The 25,096-nt window shown below is 42.2% G+C and overlaps 1 protein-coding gene across 3 annotated transcripts in view; it reads left to right on the forward strand.

Annotated features, from left to right (window-relative positions):
- DIAPH3 (diaphanous related formin 3) overlaps positions 1-25,096 on the forward strand; it is a 456,179-nt gene that overhangs the window by 360,008 nt on the left and 71,075 nt on the right. Inside the window, exon 28 of one of the 3 annotated variants that reach the window (XM_075918922.1) lies at positions 17,071-18,187. The exons of the other annotated variants lie outside the window; for them this stretch is intronic. Coding sequence (XP_075775037.1) covers positions 17,071-17,081 — 11 coding nt within the window. The 3' untranslated portion in view covers positions 17,082-18,187. Of the gene's footprint in view, positions 1-17,070; positions 18,188-25,096 lie in introns of those variants that run through there. 3 annotated transcript variants of the gene reach the window in all.

The following is a 25,096-nucleotide window of genomic DNA, read 5'->3' on the forward strand; positions in this document are numbered from 1 at the left end:
TGACATGCCTAAGGACCCTGTAATGAATGATAGATGGGTTTTTTTCCCAACCCCACAACTATCAGATATCTAAAAGGGTTAGGCAGGTTATACACATAGGTGCAAGATCCTTTTTCCCCATGACACCTCAACATAGTACTCATGGGGCCATCCACTGAACCTCTCACAATTTGGACCCTATTCTGTTTCTCTGAAAGTGGTTTTTGGTTGTGATAAACTCAGTAAGGATATGAATCAACACTCTTGGTCTCAGAACCTCCTCTATAGTTTTCTTTCCAGATAAATTTTACCTCTACCATCACCTATAAGCACTGATAAATCTGGTCTCTAATTTCCGTATTAATGAGGCAATTTCTTTCCCAGCCTTTTCCCCGAAGCCTCATATCCATACAGATTAACAGAATTTTAATTAGTTATGAGGAGAACATTAGTCATCCTACTTGAACTTCACCAGGTCCTTTAGATCAGAAGCTGGAAATGGATGACATGGGGTGGATCACTTAATGATTACCTGTTCTGTTCATTCCCTCTGAGGCACCTAGCATTGACCACTGTTGGAAGACAGGATACTGGGCTAGATGAACCTTTGTTATACTTAAACAAAGCACATGAGATCTTTTATAGGAGAAAAGGAAGTATGCCGCATTTATTGAGAATACAGCAGTAGCATATGCTTTTCAGTCACTCTCACACACAAACACCATACACACAGTCCCGCCAGACGATGTTATAGTTACCAGTCCAGAGTCTGTATCAATCTAGAGGCCAGCCAGATTGATCACAGAGGGAGAGCAGGGCCTTTTGTCGGTCACGATCTGATGCTCTCCTGGAGTTGGTGGCAAGATGAACCCAAAGTTCCATAGCAAAGCACCCTGCTTTAACAATCCTTTTTCTCTGTTGAAGTCTATGGATTTCGCTGTGTCAGTCTGTGACCGGTGTGTTATCTTGTTGATGTCAATCATTCCCAAAACATCTCGAAAGGCTCATCCTGTAATCAATCATTGTTTAGGGGTGCCAGCTCCACTTTAGGGCCATCAATCTGCCAGTCTGATCACTTTTTGACCATGGGCATGCACTGATGGTCCCTCTGATGCCGATAAGTCTGTTTTCACCCACGCTTCGCCCCTCCTGTATTTGGCCATCTGGCTCTGAGGATAACCTTCGCACATTTATCTTGACACATACATACCACTTTCACACACAAACAATCCTCTGCAAGGACTTTCAAAGTAAAGCATAATACAACAGTATCCCATATTGGGCAAAGCAAAAAGGCTTTGTAAATCAAACAATTAAGACTTTATCCTTCAACATTCCTCCAATCTCATTAAAATAGACACAATACCAAAATCCTGTCTCTTGACTTACTAAACTTAAAAGAAATGTATATTTAACTAAAGGACTTAATAAAATATTAAATATATTACCTTACATTACTACATTATTAAACCTAAAATATAAATATAAAAAGATATAAAACCCTTACTCCAACACTTTTGGTCTAACCCAGCATGGCCATTCCTATTCCAAGTTTTTAAACAAGGACCCATTTGTAAATATTGATTGCCAGTTCCAATCCAATAAATAACTTAAGTAGAAAATGCACAAGTATTTTGTCCCCAAAATACTACTTACGCACTACATGTAGTAATAACAATAATACTAATAGTATAGTTTTAAAGCAGCTCAACAGTCAGAAAGTCAAAGGTAGAAATTGACATCAACAAAAACTCATTAACAACAATATAATCAATCTTAACAAGAAACCTCAGCTTACTTATCATTGATAAATATATCAAAAGTTTGGTGTAGTTATAGTCCATGCGATCTGAAGGTAATGTTCAACATACAGTCTATTCCTGCTTTTATTCTTCAGTTGAGTGAAGAATCCAGTTTTACACAAGTATGTTGTTCTGAAAAGCAAAATGACCCAATAGCACAGCAACCAAGAGCAGGATTTTTCCCACCAACAGCATTTTACCAAAACTGGGAATGGCTCATTTCAGTGTATTTTCTTGGAAGAGTGTGATCACAAGATAGCTCGACCAGCTGAGATTTTTTTCTCCATCGATAGATTCATGTTTTCCAACAAATCTCCAAATGGATCCTGTATCAATTCTTCACTTGCTCATCTTGAAAACAATCACAGAATTGTGTGTGCAATTTAGTTAAATGATTACTGTTTATTTTCTCCATTGCTTCCTGGTTAGTGGACTCTTTCCAATTTTTCTTCCTAGAAACGCATTACAAAATACATCTATTCTATCATCTGAAACATGTTTGTTTCACAGAGAGGTTTTTTTTTAAAAAGCTTCGATTTTATCAGTTTTTTAAAGCAATTATGCACCCACCCTGTATGGATAGATTCAGTGATTGAATATATCTTCTAGATATGCAACACAAGCAGACCATGTGTCATTACTGAAGTGTTCTTCCAGATGAGACTATTTTTATCAAGAAAACCTGCCAACTTATTGCCATTGGACAAGCCAGCAAACCTCTGCTTCACCGCACATTACCTGACAGAAAACTTGAAAGTGTTGTGAATTCAGTTTTCAGTTTGTGTCTTATTAGATTCTTCCCCATATTCTGTTGTTGGAGAGAGGAATGTTTTTAATTTATTTGCAGCTGACTTGCCTAGTAATTCGGTGCATATATCAATAGCAAATGATAAAATGAATTGCTCAGCAATGGTATGAGCTTTTACATTTCACAATTTAGTGTGCAAAAAGGTAACACATACACAATGATTGCTCCTGAACAGTAGATAGATGTTAGTGTTTTTTGTGACGTTTCCAAACATATGTTTTTTCATTAACAAAATCAAGAGGCTTCTTTTTATAGCTGGAGTATACTTCTCTCCAAATGTCTACAGTATTTTGATGGCTTTAGGCTTTCATTTGCTATCAGTTCACTGCAGATGACTCTCTGCAGCCCGTGTTCACCATATTGGTCCTCAGTTAAGGAAAACCCAAAAAGTAAGCAGGGTCATACCTTTGATTACTTTTCTTCTCAGGTTGTGATGAATTCCTTCTATCACTGGTACTTGCAGTTGCAACAGGACAAATTTATCCATTTCACTGGTTAAAGATTCATTTAGTGATTAGTATGTATGCTCTTCACTGGAAATTCTGCATGAAACTCTCTTTTCCTAAAACTCTTTACAAATTGCATTTGTTGGCTAATTGATAAGGCTACAAGTGTCATGGAGGTCCTGGGTGCTCTGATTTTACATAACCTTGGCATCTTCAGCCCTGGGCTGTGAGGCTTCAGGCAACCAGAATATTTTCATATATTCTTGCATCCCAGGAATTGAGAAATGCTTCTTTAGATGCTCAGTGCAGTTATATCACGATTGTAGACAGGTGGAAAGATAATCCAGTTTCCACTCAGTGGATTTTCTCCTGGATTTCCTCTTTCATTCGCGTCTGCTGCCAGTTAGCTAACATCACATTACCTACTAAATTTTTGGCTCATTACACTAGAGCAGTGGTTTTCAAACTTTTTTTCTCCCAATCCAGTTGAAGACAATTGTTGATGCCTGCAACCCAACATAATTATATGGTGTGCAAGCCCTGTAGAGGACAGGAATGAGGAGTCTTGAGGGTAGGAGGTGGTCCTGGGTTGGGGAGTGTCAGAGGGTTGGTGCTCATGGAATCCTGCTATAACACCCCCCCCCCCCCAGTCACTCGGTCAACCAACAGCAGAGTGACCCAGTGCCTGCCATTGTGCAACCCAGTACTGGGTTGTGACCCATAGTTTGAAAACCACTGAACTGGAATGCAAGTTTCAGCAACTTTCATTGCAAAGACTTTTGCAAAGTAGCAGAAGCAGTAGTAGATATGGTTAGCAGTTCACACTTTTGGTGATCTTTATACCATTTTCCATCAATTAGAAACAATGCCAGGCTTGGATGGGTTGTTCTACAATTACAGTTGAGGTAGATGCTGAGCCCACATCCATATTAATCTGTATGAGAGTCACCTTTGGTGGAATGAATATGTGCAGTCACTCGAAAAAAGTGGTTATCTACCTTTCTGTGACTTATATTCTTTGAGATATGTTTCACATGTTTATTCCATGACCCACCCTCATTCCCCTCTGAAGTGGAGTCTATCCAGGAAGAAGGAACTGATGGAGGCTGAGGGCATAAGTCACACTGACAGGTACCCTGGAGTGGAAACGTTCTCCAACAGTTGTGCACAAAGCATGTGCACACACGTACAGTAGAATGAACATGTGCAACACATTTCGAAAAACAGCAGTTACTGAAAGATCCAAGACTGTCACCTTCAAGAAATTGCTTCAGACCCTTCTACTGATCAAAGATTACAGCAACAAATAGGTGCTGGGATACGGTTGCTCATAAATGCCTCACCCATTTTCATTCTATGCCCCCTACTTCAGGACATTAGTCACATATGCAACAGAAAAGGAATGGGGACCCTATTTGAACCATCTATAGATATAAGGGATATGGTCCCCAGAGGGTGTGGAACTGCATATACATGTCTTGGAACTCAGATTCTTCAGACTGGGGTATGTGGCATTCCTTTATGCTCTGCCACATTTGATAATGCAGATATTGGTAGTCACCTTGAGGGTTAAGGGAACTGATAGGTAAGTGTTATCTTGCTTCTGCAATAGGACCAGGGCCTGCTTATATACCTAGCCATGATTATTCTAATAACTCACTAATGGTTGGGGCAGTTCTGACTGGCAGATTGTTACAGATGTTCACACAACCACCAGTCAGGATTCCACACTGCCCAGACTTCTTATCATAAGTTCAGTATTCCATTTAGACCCCAAATCACTGGAGCCTATATGTTAGCTGGTTGAGTACCATGGAATCACACTGTTCCTCATGTTTTCAAGAAATCTTGCACAAAACAAGTCTCTGTCCATGAGAGAGAGGTTTTCTGCTCCAAATGAAAAAGTTTCTCATGTGAGACCCAAATCATATGTTCTTAACTCTTTTCTGAAGTTAAAATGTTCTGGGCTTTCATGTAGTTGAATAATGGTTCATCTGACAACACTATTAATGTGTCATCTGTCAATACAGTCACTCATCTGACAACATCCAAGAAACTTAAGGACCTAGTGTCTGTTTATCCACCAGTTAGAACACGTACTCCAACATGGGATCTTAGCATTGTCCTTCTGAAGATTATACAGCTCCTCTTTGAGCCTCCCTTGGCGTGCTCCATTCACTGTCTCTTATGCTCAAAACAGTCTTTCTGGTACTCATGACCTCAATCTGAAGAATGAGGGAGCCTCAGGAATTCCTGGTGGAGCCCCTATACACTTGGCTTCATAAAGACAAGGTAGTACTGAGAAGGCATGGAAAACTTAGTCCAAGGTTAGTTTCTGAGTTCCACTTAATTGATTAACTTACATATGTTCTTTCCCAAACCGTGTCTCACACAAGAGAAGAACCTATTCTTTGTAGATGTATCCAGAACTCTGTCATCTTTTAGATCTGGACACTCCAAGGGTCATGACATTTCATGACAAGAACTGTCAAAATTTGTAATGCATATCTCTCTGTTACCATCTGGCTGGTATTCCTCTCCCACTGATCTCTACCTCCGCCAGAGCCCACTTGATATCATTAACATGTTTCTTTGAGTATTTGAAATAGGCAAGACAGCTATGAGCATCAACCTTCTCATATTTTTCAGTTCTTGTGCACTGGATGTACCTACTCGATTAAATGCCGCGTTTGAGAGAGCAGTGCTCCTATTTTTATTCAACTGATGAGCTTCATTTCCATCGTCTCATTTCCAGTGTACTTCTTGCCAGTCCCCTATAGGGGAATCCATACTGACACATACACAAAGAAGAGAGAATGATTACTTACTTCCAGTTACTGTGCTTCTTTGATATGTTTTAGTTGGTGTGGTTCCCACAGGCTGCCCTCCAGTTATTCTTTCTGACTCATCGCCTACACAAGCTTTGAATTACGAGGAAACTGAGGGAATTTTCAACCTTTATGCCTTTGCACAAGGAGACATGAGGGCCAACACTGCTATTGAAACGATTCCAAACTGAGGTGCATATAAATCTACAGTGAAATCCAACCAACTAAAGAATCTTAGGGTATGTCTACACTACAAAGTTAGTTCGAACTGACAGACGTTAGTTCGAACTAACTTTCATAGGCGCTACACTAGCGCTCCGTTAGTTCGAATTTAATTCGAACTAACGGAGCTCTTAGTTCGAACTAGGAAAAACTCATTTTACGAGGATTAAGCCTAGTTTGAACTAGCTAGTTTGAATTAAGGGGTGTGTAGCCCCTTAATTTGAACTAGTGGGAGGCTAGCCCTCCCCAGGTTTCCCTGGTGGCCACTCTGGCCAACACCAGGGAAACTCTTCTTCCCCCCTCCCGGCCCCGGACCCTTTATAGGGGCACGGGCTGGCTACGGTGCCCGTGCCAGGTGCAAGCCTGCCAGCACCCAGCCAGCAGACCCTGCACCTGGCACGGATCGAGCCAGCCACCCGATGCCCCCCAGCTCTCTCCCTCTTCCCGGGACCAGGCTGGCGGCTCCCAGGAGCTTGCCCGGGACCGCAAGAGGCAGGCACCCGCCTGGTCTAGTGCAGACATCATGGACCTCGTCCACGATCTCTGCACTAGGCACAGGAAAGTGGCCGTCTAGGGCAGGAGAGCTGCCAGCCTGGCCACCCAGGAGCAGGTGTGCAAGAGAATCAAGGTGGTCCAGTGAGACCCCCGACCCTGAGCCCTGAGCTTACAATGGCTGTCCTGGGTCAGACCAAAGGTCCATCTAGCCCAGTAGCCTGTCTGCCGACAGCAGGAAACCCTAGGGACCCTGGAGGAGATGGACCGAAGACAGTGACCAAGCCATTTGTCTCGTGCCATCCCTCTCCAGCCTTCCACAAACCTTGGGCAGGGACACCACTCCTACCCCCTGGCTAATACCACTCTATGGACCCAGCCTCCATGACTTGATCTCACTTCCCTTTAAACTCTGTTCTAGTTGTAGCCTTCACAACCTCCTGCAGCAAGGAGTTCCACAGGTTGACTCTTTGCTTTGTGAAGAACAACTTTCTTTTACTAGTTCGAAGCCTGCTACCCATTCCTTTCCTTTGGTGTCCTCTAGTCCTTCTTTATGGGAACTATTGAAGAACTTTTCTGTATGCACCGTCTCCACCCAACTCCTGCTTTTAGAGACCTCTATCCTGTCCCCCCCTCCGTCTCCTCTTTTCTAAGCTGAAAAGTCCCAGTCTCTTTAGCCTCTCTTTATATGGGACCTGTTCCCAACCCCTGATCATTTTAGTTGCCCTCCCCTCTCCCAGCCTCTCTCTTCCCCTCTCCCACCTCCTTTTCCCAGTCTCCCCCAGTTTTGTTCAATAAAGACAGATTCCATTTTGGAAGACACGTTATCTTTATTTTGTACATCAAGAAGAGGGACTAGGGAAGGGTAAGTGGAAGGAGGTGAGGGAGGAATGGGGCATGAGCCCCCGATGGGGAGGACTGGGCTGGCTCTGCGGGCTTCTGGGTGTGGAAGCTCTCCTGCAGCCCCCCAATTACCCCCTCTCCCCAGATGGCAGCCTGCAGCAAGTGAAGCCGGGCTGATGGCCGAGTGGTGTGATGTGCCCAGCGTGGGTAGTCCGGGCAATCCAAGCCAGGCCTGCTTTGCAAGCGGGGCACCCCTGAGAACTGTCTGTCCGGGGTGAGGGTCGGGACCCTTTAAGCACAGCCCTCGGCTAGCCTGAGAAAGCATCTCCATGCTCTAAGTTCTTCTCTGATGCCCTGCCAGCACTGCTTCCGGCCATCCTTAAGCCCGGTTCAGGGTCCACTTAATGTGGACATGCTAGTTCGAATTAGCAAAACGCTAATTCGAACTAGTTGTTTAGTCTGGATCCGTTAGTTCGAATTAGCTTAGTTCGAATTAATTCGAACTAAGTTAGTTCGTATTAACGTTGTAGTGTAGACATACCCTTAAAGAATTATGGTGACTGTAGGGTAAATAACCATTCTTTCTGAATAGGAAGATCTTTATAAAATGCAGTCAGAATATTAAACATTGCCTCTTATTGACAACAGCTGTTAATTTTGATACTTGTAGCCTAAACAATTGCAAAATAGAGCATCAAAAAGCACCATTTAGAAATTAATACTATAGTCTGAACCTCTCTAGTTTGCCATCCTCAGGATCTATCTAGTGTCGGAATAGAGAATTTGCCAAACCACAAGAGCTCAGTATTGTCTAGCAGCATTACAAACACTTCCATTGTTTACTAGGCTGTTAGAAGACATTTAGGGGTAAATTAGAAAACTAAATAACAGCACAGAACATTGAGCGCTATAGCTGATGTCTGTAAACAAACTTTCTGAGCACATGGAAAATTTGGCCAAAACCCATAAGTAGACATCCAGCTAACTAAAATGATGCCAGACCACAGGTCTTGCCAGGCCAGAGTGTGCTGGACTAGAGAGGTTTAACCTGTATAAACTGTAAAATACCACAGATCATAATTCCGTTAAAAAGAACAGCAGTTTCTTTTATATCACACACTTTGAGAAAGTGGATTATTTATCATTAGACTCTAATTCATTTGATAATTGTTTTTTGTTTTCATACCAACACTTGCCAGTCTCTCTGGCAGTATTACCCATAACCGAATGTTGGTATATTTAGCTGTTTCATTGCTCGAAGTTAATAAAGTCCATTTGTAGTCCAGTGGATTTTGTTATTTAGTAAAAATATCTACATGTAAATACTTTTTCAGAAATACTGTTTTAAAATAGTAACATAATGGTCTCTTTATGAAGAATATTGAATTAACCATTATTTTGTAGTCATGATGGCAAAGCTGAGTGATGTTTATGAAGATTCTCATTTATATACTTCCTTTTTGAGTTTTCATTCAAAGATCCATAATGTCAGATCAGAAGAAGTAATTTCAGCTTGGACCAGATGATATTGTTACATACTAAAGAGCGAATCATCAGCAAAGATGGGTTGTAGATATAGCTTTAAATTCTATGGTAAGAGTACATTGTGGTTATTTTCCTAATCTCTAAAATTCTGTAAACTGCGATACCCACACGAGGAAGTGAGGAGACAGATTGACAGAGCCAGACGTGTACCCAGAAGCCTCCTGCTACGGGACAAGCCCAAGAAAGAAACCAACAGAACACCACTGGCCATCACCTATAGTCCCCAGCTAAAACCTCTCCAACGCATCATTAGTGATCTTCAGCCCATCCTGGACAATGATCCCTCGCCCTCACAGGCCTTGGGAGGTAGGCCGGTCCTTGCCCACAGACAACCCGCCAACCTGAAGCATATTCTCACCAGCAACTACACACCGCACCATAATAACTCGAACTCAGGAACCAATCCTTGCAACAAACCTCGGTGCCAACTCTGCCCACATATATACACCAGCAACACCATCACAGGACCTAACCAGATCAGCCATACTGTCACTGGTACATTCTCCTGCACATCCACCAACGTAATATATGCCATCATGTGCCAACAATGCCCCACTGCTATATACATCGGCCAAACAGGACAGTCCCTACGTAAAAGAATCAATGGACACAAATCTGATATTAGGAATGGCAACATACAAAAACCTGTAGGGGAACACTTCAATCTTCCTGGACACACAATTGCAGATCTAAAAGTAGCCATCCTGCAGCAAAAAAACTTCAGGACCAGACTTCAAAGAGAAACTGCTGAGCTACAGTTCATCTTTAAGTTTGACACAATCAACTCTGGATTAAACAAAGACTGTGAATGGCTTGCTAACTACAAAAGCAGCTTCTATTCTCTTGGAATTCACACCTCCAGATCAGCTGCTAGAAGTGGGCCTCATCCTCCTTGATTGGATCCACCTGGTCATCTCCAGCCTGATCCTGGCCTGCATATTTATTCCTGCCTCTGGAAATTTCCACTACATGCATCTGACGAAGTGGGTCTTTGCCCACGAAAGCTTATGCTCCTACACTTCAGTTAGTCTATAAGGTGCCACAGGACTCTTCGTCGCTTTTTCTAAAAATGATTGGTGCCATATGCCTTGAAATTGTTGCAATGTTGTTAATGTCTAAGAAATCTTAAAAAGAAACCAACTTTATGCATTAACCTTGCTGTATAGATATATTTAAAATTTACGAGAGTAAAGTGAAACCAGATGGACTGAGCAAAGTTGACAGCATCTTTCTGAGTGATGAAATTGCTATTGATTTATGACAAATGCCAGTAAAAGCAGGCAGGGACTGTTTTGTTGCTGTCAGACAAGAACTGAAAGTAGGCAGGTTTTGTTATCAATCATTTGTTGTCGGTGTAAGACAGTAGCAGGCTGTTATAATTGATTTGATGGCTCCGTATGACTTGAGCTCTAGTGGCCACCACAGTTTGTGGCAATGCACTGGTGCAGAGAATTGACATGGAAAGGAAGTGACATGACTTCTCAGAGGTAAAGTTATATGATTTAAAGGGATATGCTGATCACAACATTTCAGAAACCAGAATTTTGAGGGGCAATTGCTGATAGAATATGGTTTTGAGTTTAATCTGGTAGTATATTTTTTATACATTGTCTCATTCAGTAAATAGATACTTTATGGCCTTAAAGGATTTGCATGAATAAACACTTCATTCCCTCTCTGCTTACTGCCCCTCCCGCACCTTCTTTGCTTTGAATAACAACTGACATGGAATTGTTCTGATGGAAAGGGCTTGATTGTTAATTAACATACAGATTTCACATGCTGGGAATCTTTGTCCTGATACAGCATCAGTCCCAGTTCTGTCTGCAGTGAACATGTGACATGAATAACCATTCTAGTCTTCTCATAAAGATGCCTTTCTTTTAGTAAAACAGAAAACAAAAGTTAAGCTATGGCTGTTTGTATAAGATTATTGGAGATATCTTAATTCTGCTGTGACAGCAATTATCCATATACCAATAACAAAAAGATTGTAGTTCTTTTGCCTTCTTTTTAGGTATAGTTTTTAAGTTCTCACTTTTTATTATTTTACAAATTGTAAATTAATTTATCCTACCGACCTCTCCATGTACAGATGAGACTCAGATTCTTAAAATATTCAAACCTCTTTTCAAGCCCAAGAGGCATTTAATATTTAGCCATATAAGAAACTGAGATTATGGAGCTACATTACTTCTCCTCCCTTCCAGATGTGCAATATGCTGCGTGCCAGTTGGCTACCGCTTTTCTGCCCCAGACTTGGCCGCATTTCAGTTACGGTGAACATACTGTTTGTTTTTGTAAGCCCTTTTGAATAACTGGAAATTTTATTTATATATGTGTGTGTGTGTGTGTATATATATATATATATATATAGATATAGATATATATACGCAAAATATTTGTTTATTTTTGTTTATTGAAACCTCAGCATTGCTCTTCTGTGGTAGCTGTTATTAACTGATCTTTCTTACATTTAAATGTAATGTCTGTTAGCCAGGATGTTTTCCAGAAGTTGGGAATGAGCGATGGGATGGATCACATGATGATTAACTGTTTTGTTCATTCACTCTGAAGCACTAGGTGAACCATTGGTCTGATTCAGAATGGCCATTTTTATGTTAATTTCATTACATCCCTCTTTCTGTGGGGGAGAGGAAGTCTGTATAGTACAAAGACTTCTTATATGGTAATCTTCAAATTAAATCTATGAGGGGAAAATGTATTGCATGTTCGTTTTTCACGCTGTCCAAGTAATCAGAAATCAGTATGGATCTAGACATCCTGGGTTCCAATCATCTCAGTGATTTGATCATCAGTCATGAGTGGACTCACACCAGGGAAAAAGTTGGTCTACTATATACTTTGCCTAGCAATGGCTATTTCATTGTTTATGATTCTATTCCAATCTATCAGGCTAGAAGAAACAACAAAGAGTGCCTTATATAGACTTTACTGAGACAGAAGTTGGAGCTTTTCCATGATAGTTGATGTCTAGTTTTAATTTAGATGTGTTCCTGGAAAAAAGAGAGAGGCCAACTCTAATGGTGAAAGATGCTGATCAATGTAGATGAAGAACTGTGATCACTACTACCAACCAGCTAAGAATTGTGTATTTCCTATACATTTATTTGAATCCCATCTCCCTAATCTCCTGCCCCAGCATATTTGTTTATCTCATCCATTTTAGGGATGTTAAAAATGTGTATCTGTGTAAACGTGTAACCACTGAAATTTTTAGTGGCTACACATTTCCCTCAAGAGGGACAGGCAGGAGCTGGTGCTTTAAATTGGCTCCCTGTGAGCACTGGTTCCTTTGCCCTCCTCCCCTCCCCAGATACCCCTGATAGAAAGGCAGCAACTCTGGGGACAGACTGACTCCCCTCAGTCACCTCTCCCATCTGCCTCTCCTCCCCACACTGCTGCCTCAGTGAGAGGCCAGAGTAGGTGGATGGGTAGGGGGGTAGGCAGCTTCGCAGAAGTCAGCACGTGTGGGGAGCCTGCTTAAAAGCGAGCTCCCCACAGGCACCAGCTCCCACCTGCCATCCTGCACTGCTACCTCTTTGGGAGGCGGTGCCAGGTGGCTATGCGGGAACCAGCATGCTTGGGGAGCTTCCTGACTGGGCAGGGCTGATTAAGCAGCTGCGGGTTGTGCTGCCAGGCAGCGTAGAGGGGACCTTGATCCTATTATTCTACCAAGAACATTATCTGGAACCTCCTTCGCACTCACTCCACCAGAGCTAGAGCCACATCAGTAGCCTTTCTCAAAGACATACCTATCATTGATATTCATAATAAAGCAGCTTCCTGGGCATCACTCAATACCTTTACTAAATAAGAATTGGAGAAACAGCTGACAACGTTCACCTTGGTCGCTAAGTGTTATCCATAGTCCTTTAAGCAACTGGCAATGCTATATAGTCACCTAAAGTGGTGCATTCATAGGGACATTGAAGACAAAGGAGAAAAAGTACTAGTAACAACTCGCCTGTACAGTAACGGAGGTTCTTTGAGAGGTTTGTTGTTCCAGGTGCTCCTTTACCCCCATTCCACTGTATGCTTCAGTGTTTCTCTTTGATCCTTTATGGCAGAGAAGGAACTGAGGAACAGTTGGTTGAGTATGCAGGATAGCTTCTTGGAGTAGCATGAGATGGCTGCCACATGTGCACACCCAACCAGAACATTGCTACAGGTTGTACCTCCCCTAACCGGGACTCTCTGATCTGTCAACATATGTGGTTCCTGGACCGCAGAGCGCAGGTATAGGGAGGTTGGGCTGTGGGGCAGGAGTGACGGGAGGGCACGGAAACTCAGCCAGGAGCCGGGGCATGGAGAGGCACAATAGGGAGTTCTGGTCTCTACAGCCAGGTGGTAGCAGGGGCCCTGCAGTGGCAGCCGTCGAACTTGGGACAGCAGCGGCAGCCGTGGCACTCAGGGATAGCAGCAGCAGCCATGGAACTCTATCCTGAGCTGCAGAGCTCTGGCCCCCGGTGGCAGTCAGGGAGCAATAGGGCTGGGCTGGAGCCCTAGCCAAGGACAATAGAACAGCACAGGCCATGTTAGGAGGGACCTTCCCTGGTTCAGCAAATCCCCTCTTTCGGGACCAGTCAGGTCTCAAGAGTTCCGGACAAGTGAGGTTCAACCTCTAGTACAGTTCTCCGAATAGAAGCACAGGGGCACAAAAACACCTAAACTTAAACACCTTCAGGGACAAATTTCCCAAAGAATCTAAGTTACTTCACAGGTGAGTAACTTTCTCATGTAACTGACTATCATACTACTCATTTCTAACAACCCCATAAGGAATACCTTGCTTATGAAAGCTGCTCGTGACCAACACACCAGTGATTCGCATTTCTTGCTTGGTTTTGGCAACTTAACTCATTGGAATAGGATACCATCTATTACCCAGGCCCCTAGTCTAACCCGAGAGGAAGACAGAAACTTCAGAAACTTTTTCCCATTTAGCACTACTCCACTGACTTCTCTTTGGGAACATATGTGTGGAATTATTACAATTGTAATCTTAAGCAAAACTAGGAGTTATTAATAACCTAGAGAAAATGAAATTTAAAGTATGTTTAAATTTAAAGTATGCTTCCCATAAATTAAATTGGATAACTTATATTTCTTAACCAATCTTCTTTCTCTAGTCACCCTTTGGTCATCCTACCTTGCTGACTACATATCACTGTGTCTCAAACTCACTCTCATTAAATCCTTTCAGCTGGGTCACTTGATCTGTTCTATCAGCACTATGTTAAAGTGTATTAAGGAACTTTTAGTGATTGGTCTATATATCAACTAACTAATACACATTGGTGCACATTAGAAATCACACCCTCAAATGTGCATTATCCCATGGTTCAGAGAAGCCCTTGGATTGACAGGGTTTTTTTTTAAGTCCTGTACTTACGAGATGCACCTATAACTAGACCGATTAAGAGCCATCACAGGAGCAGGAAGGAAAGATGGCCGGGAGTTCAAAGATCACCAACCACTTTCTCTGCTGCAACAGAAACATATTTGCATTGGAGGGAAGAAGAGTACAAAGCTGGAGTCATTCCAATTTTCCCATCCCTGTTGCTTCCGCCCTCTATACCCCACTTTACATTAGAGTGTTGTCCTCTTCAACTTCCTCAACTGGACTCATGCTTTAAGATAGGAAGCATCATACTTGGAGAAATTCATCTATAGTTGAAGTTGCTAAAATTGCTATCACTAAAGAAACAAAAATACTGCTTCAACATGAGTTCATTAAAACTTTTAAATAAATTTTAACCCAAATGGAAAATTTCCTTAGTCAATACCTTCTAACACAAACCTGGGAAGATGGCTTTCCTGTTTGTTCAGTAAATCACCATGTTAGGTATAGTATGTTTTCTATGAATGACACTTTATTTGTAGCCCATAGGATGATTGTTCTCAATGCATGGAGTCCACCTTCTCCTACTCTAGACCACTGGTCGTATTTTGTTCAAAATAGTCTTCCTGGTATATAATATTCTATTCTTGTGTTTGCTACATGATTTTTCTTGATAATAAATCAAAACTTTTTGAACGATGTACACTCTTTGACTAGGATGAAAACATCTGAGAGCCTTTAATTTGGTTTTAGCTTACATTTCATGAAACCAAAACCTATTATCATGTATAGATAATTTCTTCTTGTTTCTTTTATTTCTAATTTAAATGCCCCTCCCCCCTTTTTTAATGTAATTGAGGGAGCTATAGTACTGCAATACCATGTCTTGTCCTTTATAGTTTGCCTCAGGAGAGTTTAAAGGAACAATTTTAACTTGAAATCTAGTTTTAGGCTGTACACCTGCACAAGAGTGCACTATTGCCTGTTTTTGTGGTTTTATAATCACATTTTTTATGTTCAAAAAAGGTTTTTCTTTTCCCACCACTTCATCAAAAACCAACAAAAAAGAGGAAGCTGGCAAACTTCTTAAGTAAAGGAAACTATATACAAAATGCTTTCAAATTCATGAAGTAAATACACTTTATTACACTAATCTAAAGTGTTACGGGTAACAATAGTTGTTACTTTTGCAGCGATTAATGTGATTTTTAAATTGATTGTGTCCCTCTAAATTAGTTACTTCTCACTACATGTGTTCTTTGTTAATGCTTTCAAATAATATGGATTAAATCTCTGTTGGATAGGGTAGTATAATTTTAAGTGTTGATTTTCAAGGAGTCTAAGGTAGCCAGTAATCCAACTCTGAATAAAAGATCCTGTGAGCTCGACACTTTGCACCCTCCTATTGCTTTGAAAACCCAAGGCTTAGTGGCCAATATGTTGGTATCTTTAGAGTAAACAGGTAGGGGAAAAAAATTGGTATTTTCACTTTCATATCATCAGCCCTCACAGAGAGAGCACTGATCACAACACATCATGTGGGTTGTTCTAGCCAGTTTTTTAATTATTAATTGGCCAGGCTGTTAATAGCACCAGGAATCCAGAGAGCATAGCACACCTGAGCCTAGTACCTCTCAGCGATCCACCAGCCTCAGCTTCCCTAGGAACTGGGATTGCAGGCATGTCCTACCATGCCCAACCATTTTCATCTTAATTCTGTAAAAATAAAATGTGATGTATACATTTCCTACACCCAGCATGCATGTGCATATAATGTGTACATGGAATCCCAAAAGGGAATTAAAAAAAAATTAGAAGACCACATAGTTTCCTATTGCAGAAGATCTCATTTCTAATCTTTTTGGGGTTTTGGTTGTCTTCACAATTATAAGGGGAGAACACTTAGGCTTTTAGAGAGATTAGTCCTTTTTTCCCCTCTTTTTTAAACTTCATTTCTTCTAATCTTATAACACTCAAACTGCACATAGGTTTTTCCACAAGGTGGAACTGAAGTTTTTCTACTATGTGCATTTCCTGTAAATGTTAAAAAAAATATCCTGTTGAAATCCAACTAGCAGAAAACTAAAACTACACATTTTGCTGTGGCTGCACAAGTTTACCTATATAACAAAAAGAAGGAAGAGAAAATGTCCTTGCCCGGTGGCTCCCACTTGAAACAGAGAAAATACTTTTCATTCCTCAGCACTGATGCCAAAGAATTCTTACATAAAATATTGATGCAAGATATAGGTAGCAAGGTTGATCCAGTAGTCAAAGTACTAAACTGAAACTCAGGACACCCAAATTCAATTCCCTGCTTCCTGTATGATCTTGGGCAAGTCATTTAGTTTCTCTGTGCCACAGTTCCTCCTTTGTTCAACTAAGGATAAATCCTATCTGGGTGTTCTAAGGTTAAACTAGTTAATGACCATGAGGCACTCAGATATTACAATAGTGGGAGTCATACAAGTCACTAAGCTAGACAGGGTCTTATTGAAAAACAATTTTATTTAGTGCCACTAATTGATAAGACTATTTAACGGGAGCTTTTTCTACATCTAAAATCAATATTCTCATTGACGGGATGGTGCCTGGTGAATGTTGTATATGATTTTTGTGCATGTTACTATCTACTTTCTTTCTCTTTATAACTAAAATTATAGCAGTTATTGTCTATTCTCCTTCGTATTTAGTAAAGAAGCATGGGAAGTTCATCTGATTTTTCTGCTCTTTTTCTTAGACACTTTATAGCTTGGGACGGATTCTCAAAAATGCATGACACCTAGCAGCTCGCATTGTTTTTATATGAGAACAGTTCTGAAAATCTGATCCCAAATTTGATGCAGTCAAATCGTTTATTGTGAAGAGGAGGATGTGTAATCATTTAAGCACATGGCATTGTATTTATATAGTACTTTAATTATTTCTGAGTTCATATGAATTATGCTAACTTGTGTGTATTTCTGAAGTATATTTTTATAATGAGTATAGGTGTGGACTGTAAAATTCATGAGATACATGGTTGCATTTAGTATGTCTACATAATATATAACATGATTGTGGTGGTGTTCATAGTTTGCAAGGCCAGAAGGGACCATTCTGATTATGTAGTCTTACCTGCTGTATAACATTGTCATTGATGGAGATTCCAACATGACCCTTGTTAAATTGTTCCAATTAATTACTCTCACTTAAAAATGTATGCCTTGTTTGAATTTGTCTGGCTTCAACTTCCAGACAGTTTTCTCTGCCAGATTCATTTGTTCACCAATGTAGCTAGACTGTAATTAAATCAGTTCTTACCCCTCTGTTTGTTAATCTGAAAAGATTCAGTTCCTTGAGACTATTGCTATATGGTATCTTTTTTAATTCTTTAATCATGTCCATGACTCTTCTTTTGAACCCTCTTCAGTTTATCAACATCTTTCTTGAAGTATGGACACTGAAACTAGACACAGTATTCCCGCAATGAGTGCAAATACAGAAGTAAAATTTACTTCTACATACCTACTTGAGAATCACCTATTTATATACCTAAGAATTACATTAGCCCTTTTGGCTACAGTGTTGCACTAGAAGCTCATGTCCATCTGATTATCTGCCATGACCGCCAGATCATGGCAGACAATCCCTGCTTTCCACTGCTCCCTGCCCCCCACTTTCTGCACATGATTTACATTGTTTGCCCCTAGATTAATACATTTATATTTAGATTTAGCTGAATTAAAATACATATTTTTCCTTAAGTCCAAGAACATATCTGTGTGAGATCCTACTAGAAATATACCTTTTAGTAATGTTTCCCTGTTTCCAGTTGCGTTTGGAGACCTTTCAGTTACCCAAAATGTGTTAAAATGGTTATGTCTACACTACAGCGTTATTTTGAAATATCTTATTTCGAAATAGTTAATTAGAAATAAGTTATTTTGAAATAATGTGTCTATGCACAAAATGCATTTCGAAATAGCACGTCCACACTGAGTGGACTGTGAATCGCATTAAGGCAAGCCGGAACCAGTTCTGGCAGGGTACCAGGTCAGGACTTACTATGTGGGGCTGCTGCCTGAGGCTAACTGAGATCTGTGCTTAAAGGGCCACCCCGCCCTCCCCAAGTTAGCTGGTTCTCAGGTTTCCCTTCTTGATTGGAGAAGGGAAGAGAGAGGGGAGGGGGAAGCAAGGGGAAGAAGGGGGAGGGGAAGCTCAGGGGTGGGGTCTCGCCGGGCCAAATGTCTCCCAACACCGCAGATGCAGGGGCCTCAGCGTCCCCAGAGGGATGGGGAGGGGGTGGAGGGAGAAGTGGAAGGGGGAGAAGGTGTGGGGGAAGGAGGACCAGTAGCTGGGGAGGCAGCAGGCGCTGGAGCAGCAGGAGGCAGCATGCTCTGCACCAGGGTCTGCAGGTGTTGGTAGACAGCACGACCCTGGGCAAGCTGCTCCAGCCAGAGCTCCAGGTCTTCTTGCACCCAGCTCTGGAGGGTGCAGTGCAGGGCTCGCAGTGCCCCCAGGTGCTGCTGTCAGTACCCCTCCACTGCACGGTGCGGAGCCCTCTGGTGCGGGACCATGTCCCGGGCGGGGTAGCATGCCCTTCACGTGCAGCTGTGGAGAAACAAGAGAAGTGGTCAGTTCTCCCTGGGGACACAGTGGGTGAAGCCCATCTCCCCTCTGCAAGGTGAGGATGACCATTCCCTGCACCAGCAGAGCCCTTGCACACAGGCCATGTCCTGCTATCCTGGGAATGGTAACTGCCCCGAGACCACACCCATGCCCCTGTGCTATGTATAGTATGGCTGAGGTTGAGGGGAGATATCCCCTGCCTCTGTGTAGAATGGCCTTGTGGAGGGAGGGCGTCCTGCTGTGTCCCACCCCAGGGTCAGGAGCATGTCATGTCTCTTCACATACACATGTGGCTAACAGGCCAAGGTCTCTGTGTGGCAGCCAGCTGGGGCCACGTGCCCAAGGGTGGTATGGCACACGATCCATTGTCTATAGCCAAGCCCTTCAATACAACCGCATCTCCTCTAATCCCACTGACAGAGACCAGAAGCTTCAGGATCTCTACCAAGCATTTATAAATCTCAACTACCCACCCAGAGAAATAAAAAAGCAAATTGAAAGAGCCAGACGAATACCTAGAAACCATCTACAGACCGAAAAAAACCAACAATAGAACACCACTTGTCATCACCTACAACCCCCAACTTAAACCTGTCCAACACATTATCAATAAACTACAGCCTATACTGGAACAGGATACCATACTCCAAGAGGCTCTGGGAGACAGACCCATAGTCTCCTATAGACAACCACCTAACCTCAAGATGATTCTTACCAACAACCACAGGACATACCACACTAATACCAACCCTGGTACCTTCCCTTGCAAGAAACCCCGTTGCCAGCTGTGTCCACCTATTCATTCTGCTGATACCATTATTGGACCGAACCAAGTGAGTTATAAGATCAAGAACACACATTCCTGCGCATCCAGAAATATAATTTATGCTATCATGTGCCGAAAGTGTCCGTCTGCTATAGAATCATAGAATAATAGGACTGGAAGGGACCTCAAGAGGTCATCGGGTTCAGCCCCCCACCCTCAAGGCAGGACCAAGCTCCGTCTACACCATCCCTGACAAATGTCTATCTAACCTGTTCTTAAATATCTCCAGAGAGGGAGATTCCACCACCTCCCTTGGCAATTTATTCCAATATTTGACCACCCTGACAGTTAGGAACTTTTTCCTAATGTCCAATCTAAGCCTCCCCTGCTGCACTTTAAGCCCATTACTCCTTGTCCTGTCCTCAGAAACCAAGAGGAACAAATTTTCTCCTTCCTCCTTGTGTGACACCCTTTTAGATATTTGAAAACCGCTATCATGTCCCCCCTTAATCTTCTTTTCTCCAAACTAAGCAAGCCCAGTTCATGAAGCCTGGCTTCATAGGTCATGTTCTCTAGGCCTTTAATCATTCTTGTCGCTCTTCTCTGTACCCTTTCCAATTTTTCCACATCTTTCTTGAAATGTGGCGCCCAGAACTGGACACAGTACTCCAGCTGAGGCCTAACTAGTGCAGAGTAGAGCAGCAGAATGACTTCATGAGTTTTGCTTACAACACACCTGTTGATACAACCTAGAATCATATTTGCTTTTTTTGCAACAGCATCACACTGTTGACTCATATTCAACTTGTGGTCCACTATGACCCCTAGATCCCTTTCCGCCATGCTCCTTCCTAGACAGTCGCTTCCCATCTTGTATGTATGGAACTGATTGTTCCTTCCTAAGTGGAACACTTTACATTTCTCTTTATTAAACCTCATCCTGTTTACCTCTGACCATTTCTCTAACTTGCTACGGTCATTTTGAATTATGTCCCTATCTTCCAAAGAAGTTGCAACCCCACCCAGTTTGGTATCATCTGCAAACTTAATAAGCGTACTCTCTATCCCAATATCAACACCATTGATGAAGATATTGAACAGTACGGGTCCCAAAACAGACCCTTGCGGAACTCCATTTGTTATCCCTTTCCAGCAGGCTTTAGCACCATTAACAACAACTCTCTGACTACGGTTATCCAGCCAATTATGCACCCACCTTATTGTGGCCCTATCTAAGTTATATTTGCCTATATTATCAATAAGAATATCATGCAAGACCGTATCAAATGCCTTACTAAAGTCTAGTATTTTGGACAAACGTCTCAGACACTTTGCCAAAGGATTAATGCCCACAAAACAGATATCAGACAAAATCACAAAGAAAAAACTATTTCTTGCCATTTCAACCAGAAAGGACACTGTCTCAACGACTTAACCACCTGCATTCTGCTACAAAGACCTTATACATCTGCACTTGAAAGGGAATCCTCTGAACTGTCATTCATGTTAAAATTCGACACTCTCCGGGGGGATCGAACAAAGACCCCAACTACCTTACCCATTACCAAGATAGCTTCCCCAATTATCACCTCTAATACCATTAGCTCACAGACACTTACCTTCCTTCCTTCCGTTCCCCACCCCCCCCCCCCCCGCATTCCCCTTCTGTTCTGAAATGTGATTTGTCCTTTTCATATGTGTTCATTTTTTTAAATTGTATCCTTTGGTATATATGGTTGTGACTATTTTCTTCCCCTTTTTATCTGAGGAAGTGGGTCTGGCCCACGACAGCTCATCATCTAATAAACCATCTTGTTAGTCTTTAAAGTGCTACATAGTCCTGCATTTTGCTTCAGCTACACCAGACTAACACGGCTACATTTCTATTACTGCTCACAGGTGGCTGTGTGATCCATGGTCACCAAGGCCCGCACACGCAGTCCCTGGTCTCCGTCCCCGCCCCCCCAAAAAGGGGACAGTGATGGCACTCACATGTTGTTACCTTCCCGGGTGACACTGGTGACGGGTCTGCTGAGATGGCTCGGGGGTCCTGGCTGCGTGACACACTCCCTCTGGGCTCCTGTGGCTCCTGGTGCTCCTCCTCCATGCCCTGGTCAGGGCCATCTGCTCCAGGATCAATGACCCCTGGAGTGGCATGGACCGTCCTGACCCCAGAATGCAGTCCAGGATGTCAAAATAGGGGCAAGTGTTTGCCCCTGTGTGGGAGCTGCCCCGTGTGGCCCTAGCATAGGCCTGCCGCAGCTCCTTCAGTTTTATGTGCACCTGCTCCTAGGTGCGAATGTGGCCTTTGGTCTCCAGGCTGTCAGCCATCCGTCTGTAGACACCCATGTACCTCCGTCTAGTGCAGAGATCATGGACATTGAAGGCATCCCCCCAAACCTCAATCAGGTCCATGATCTCCGCACCGGACCAGGAAGGTGCCCGCCTTCTCCGACCCCTGGCAGGCTCCTGGGAGCTGGGGGCCTGGGCCCGGGGAGCAGTGGAGGGCTCGCTGCTTAGCTCATAGTGGAGCCACTGGATCAGGGGCAGCAACTGTTGTCTCTGTGCTGGCAGGCTTGGAGCTGGCACAGGCACTGTGGCCAGAGTCTACCTCTTTAAGGGCTCCGGGGCTGGGGGAGAGGAGAGGAGTTTTCCTGGTTTGGCCCAGAGTGGCCACCAGGGCACACTGGGAAGGGCTGAAGGCCGCCTATTTCGAAATAAGCATCTACACAGCACTTATTTCGAATTAGCTATTTTGAATTTGGCGTTATTCCTCGTAGAATGAGGTTTACCAAATTCGAAATACACGTTCTGCTATTTAGAATTTATTTCAAAATAGCAGTTTGTGTCGACGCTAGGAAAGTTATTTCGAAATAACAGCTGTTATTTCGAAATAACTTTGCTGGGTAGACCTACCCTTAGGGTGTGCCTTGTTAATTTTATATCTTTCTAGTTTTTTAATTGGCGTCATGTAGTACCAGGTCAAACACTTTACAGAAATCTACATTCATTACATCAGTACTATTACTTTTATCAACCACATGTGTAATCTCATCAGAAATAGATATAAAGTTAATTTGACAGGATCTATTTTTCATAAACCTATGTTGTTTGGCATTAATTATATTACTCTCCTTTAATTCTTTATTAATCAAGTCTTGTGTTAGTAGTTCTATTATGTTCCCTAAGATCAATAGCAGACTGATAGAACTATAATAACCTTGGGTCATCCTATTTAGCTTTTTTCAGTATTGGCACAACATGAGGTTTCTTTTAGTCTTCCTAGAACTTCCCTTGTGTTCCAAGTTTTATTGAAAATCAGATACATTAGTGGTCCTGCAAGCTGCTCATATGGTTCTTTTAAAACTCTTGGATGCAAGTTATCCAAGCCTGCTGATTTTAAAATATCTAACTGCAGTAACTTCTGTTTAATGTCTTCCTAAAAAAGTAGTAGAATGAAAAAAGTATTATCATAGGATATGGTTATATCATCCATGTAGTTCCTCAAATACAGAAGAGAACTAAACACTTTTGCCTTTTCTGCATTATTATAATTCTAACATTACCACCTATTACTGGACAAATAATACCATTATAAGATTCTTTATTGATCTTATTATTGATCTTCTTATTCTTAAGGTTGCAGGCAAAATATCTTTCTCCTTGTGCCCCTTTGATTCCCATACCAATTTTCCTCAATCCCTACCTTCCGATTTATTATTGTTATTTATATTAATTACCGTCAACTTCCCCTTTCTTCCACTTTTTTAAATTTTACTTTTATAGCTGCCTTCACTTCTCTAAATGAGATGAGTTTTTTAAGCCAATAAAGCCTTCTTCCTCAATTGTGAGTTTGTGACATTTGGGGCATTGGGTAAGGTGTTCTTAAATTACTCCCAATTATTGTTCAAGTTTTTCTGATTAAATTCTTCCTCCCAACTAATTTAACTGATAATTGTTCTGTGCTTCACTCTGTTTATGTGTTACAAATGAGACCAAGTCATGACCATTTATATCAAAATGGTAAAAAAAAAACACCATGCCCCTGAATGACACAGGTTTTAATGATGAAAATGCTGGTATGGATAGTGCTATGTTAATGAAGACCACTCTCCTGATGACAAAATTAGCATCCCCTGTTCATGGTGCTTTTATTTTGTCTCTGGAAGAGCTGTCCTACAGAGACAAAGGGTATGTCTAGACTACATGCCTCTGTCGCCAGAAGCATGTAGATTAGGCTACCAGACATGGTAAAATGAAGCGGCGATTTAAATAATCGCCGCTTCATTTAAATTTACATGGCTGCCGCACTGAGCCGAGAAACAGCTGATTAGCTGTTTGTCGGCTCAGCGCGATAGTCTGGACGCGCAGGTGGTGACATCAAAGGTATTTGTCGACCACCCAGATATGCCTCCTGGCATGAGGTTTACCTGGGTGGTCGACAAATACCTTTGATGTCGTCACCCGCGCGTCCAGACTATCGCGCTGAGCCGACAAACAGCTGATCAGCTGTTTGTTGGCTCAGCGCGGCAGCCATGTACATTTAAATGAAGCGGCTATTATTTAACTCGCCGCTTCATTTTACTATGTCTGGTAGCCAAATCTACATGCCTCTGGCGACAGAGGCATGTAGTCTAGACGTAAAGAGCAGCACCACAGCAGACCTTACAACAGCAGGGCTGCAGCAGCACAGCTACAATGTTGTAATGTGTGCAGTGTAGACATAGCCTTAAAGTTAATCATCTGTCCACACTGGGGATAAATTTGGTGTGATCTTAAGTCAACCTCTGTCAGGGTTGAGTGAAAAGATCTTCCCCCTTCTCCATCCTAAGACTTCTCTTAGCAAAGGGGAAGCAAATGAACCTATCCCTGTGTGATTTGGCTGGATTTTTGTTAATCCACTCCTGCAGTTGATAGCAAGCTACAACAGAGAGCATAAGAATGGGTCTTCCAACAGATGCCTCTTTTCAGGTCTCTCTCCCTATTCCCACTGCTGTAACTCTGTCCTACCATGTCATTATATCAGGCTAGTTGGGGAAGGTCAGCATATAGAGGGAGGGAGAGAGGAGAGAAGAGACCTGAATGAGCTAATTGAATGCTGCAACAAAGAGCGATTGTCATCTTAATCTTAAATTTTCATTCCTTGGTCAGAGGAAGGAAGCAGGCTTGCAATGTTTACTCTTCTTCGAGGGCTTGCTTATTTTATTCATTTAAATATTTTACCCCACCTTTCTATTTAAAATATTCAAGGCGGCTTACAAAAACAACAAAAATACAAATATATATTTTAAAAAAACAAACATGTACACAGATGTCAGAGCTTTTTTCCCCAGCGGTACCCGTTGGGCCAGCCATGCAGCCCCTTGGAGTGGCATCGCTATATCGTCAC

Source organism: Pelodiscus sinensis, chromosome 1, assembly GCF_049634645.1.
Source record: "Pelodiscus sinensis isolate JC-2024 chromosome 1, ASM4963464v1, whole genome shotgun sequence".
Lineage (NCBI taxonomy): Eukaryota > Metazoa > Chordata > Testudines > Trionychidae > Pelodiscus > Pelodiscus sinensis.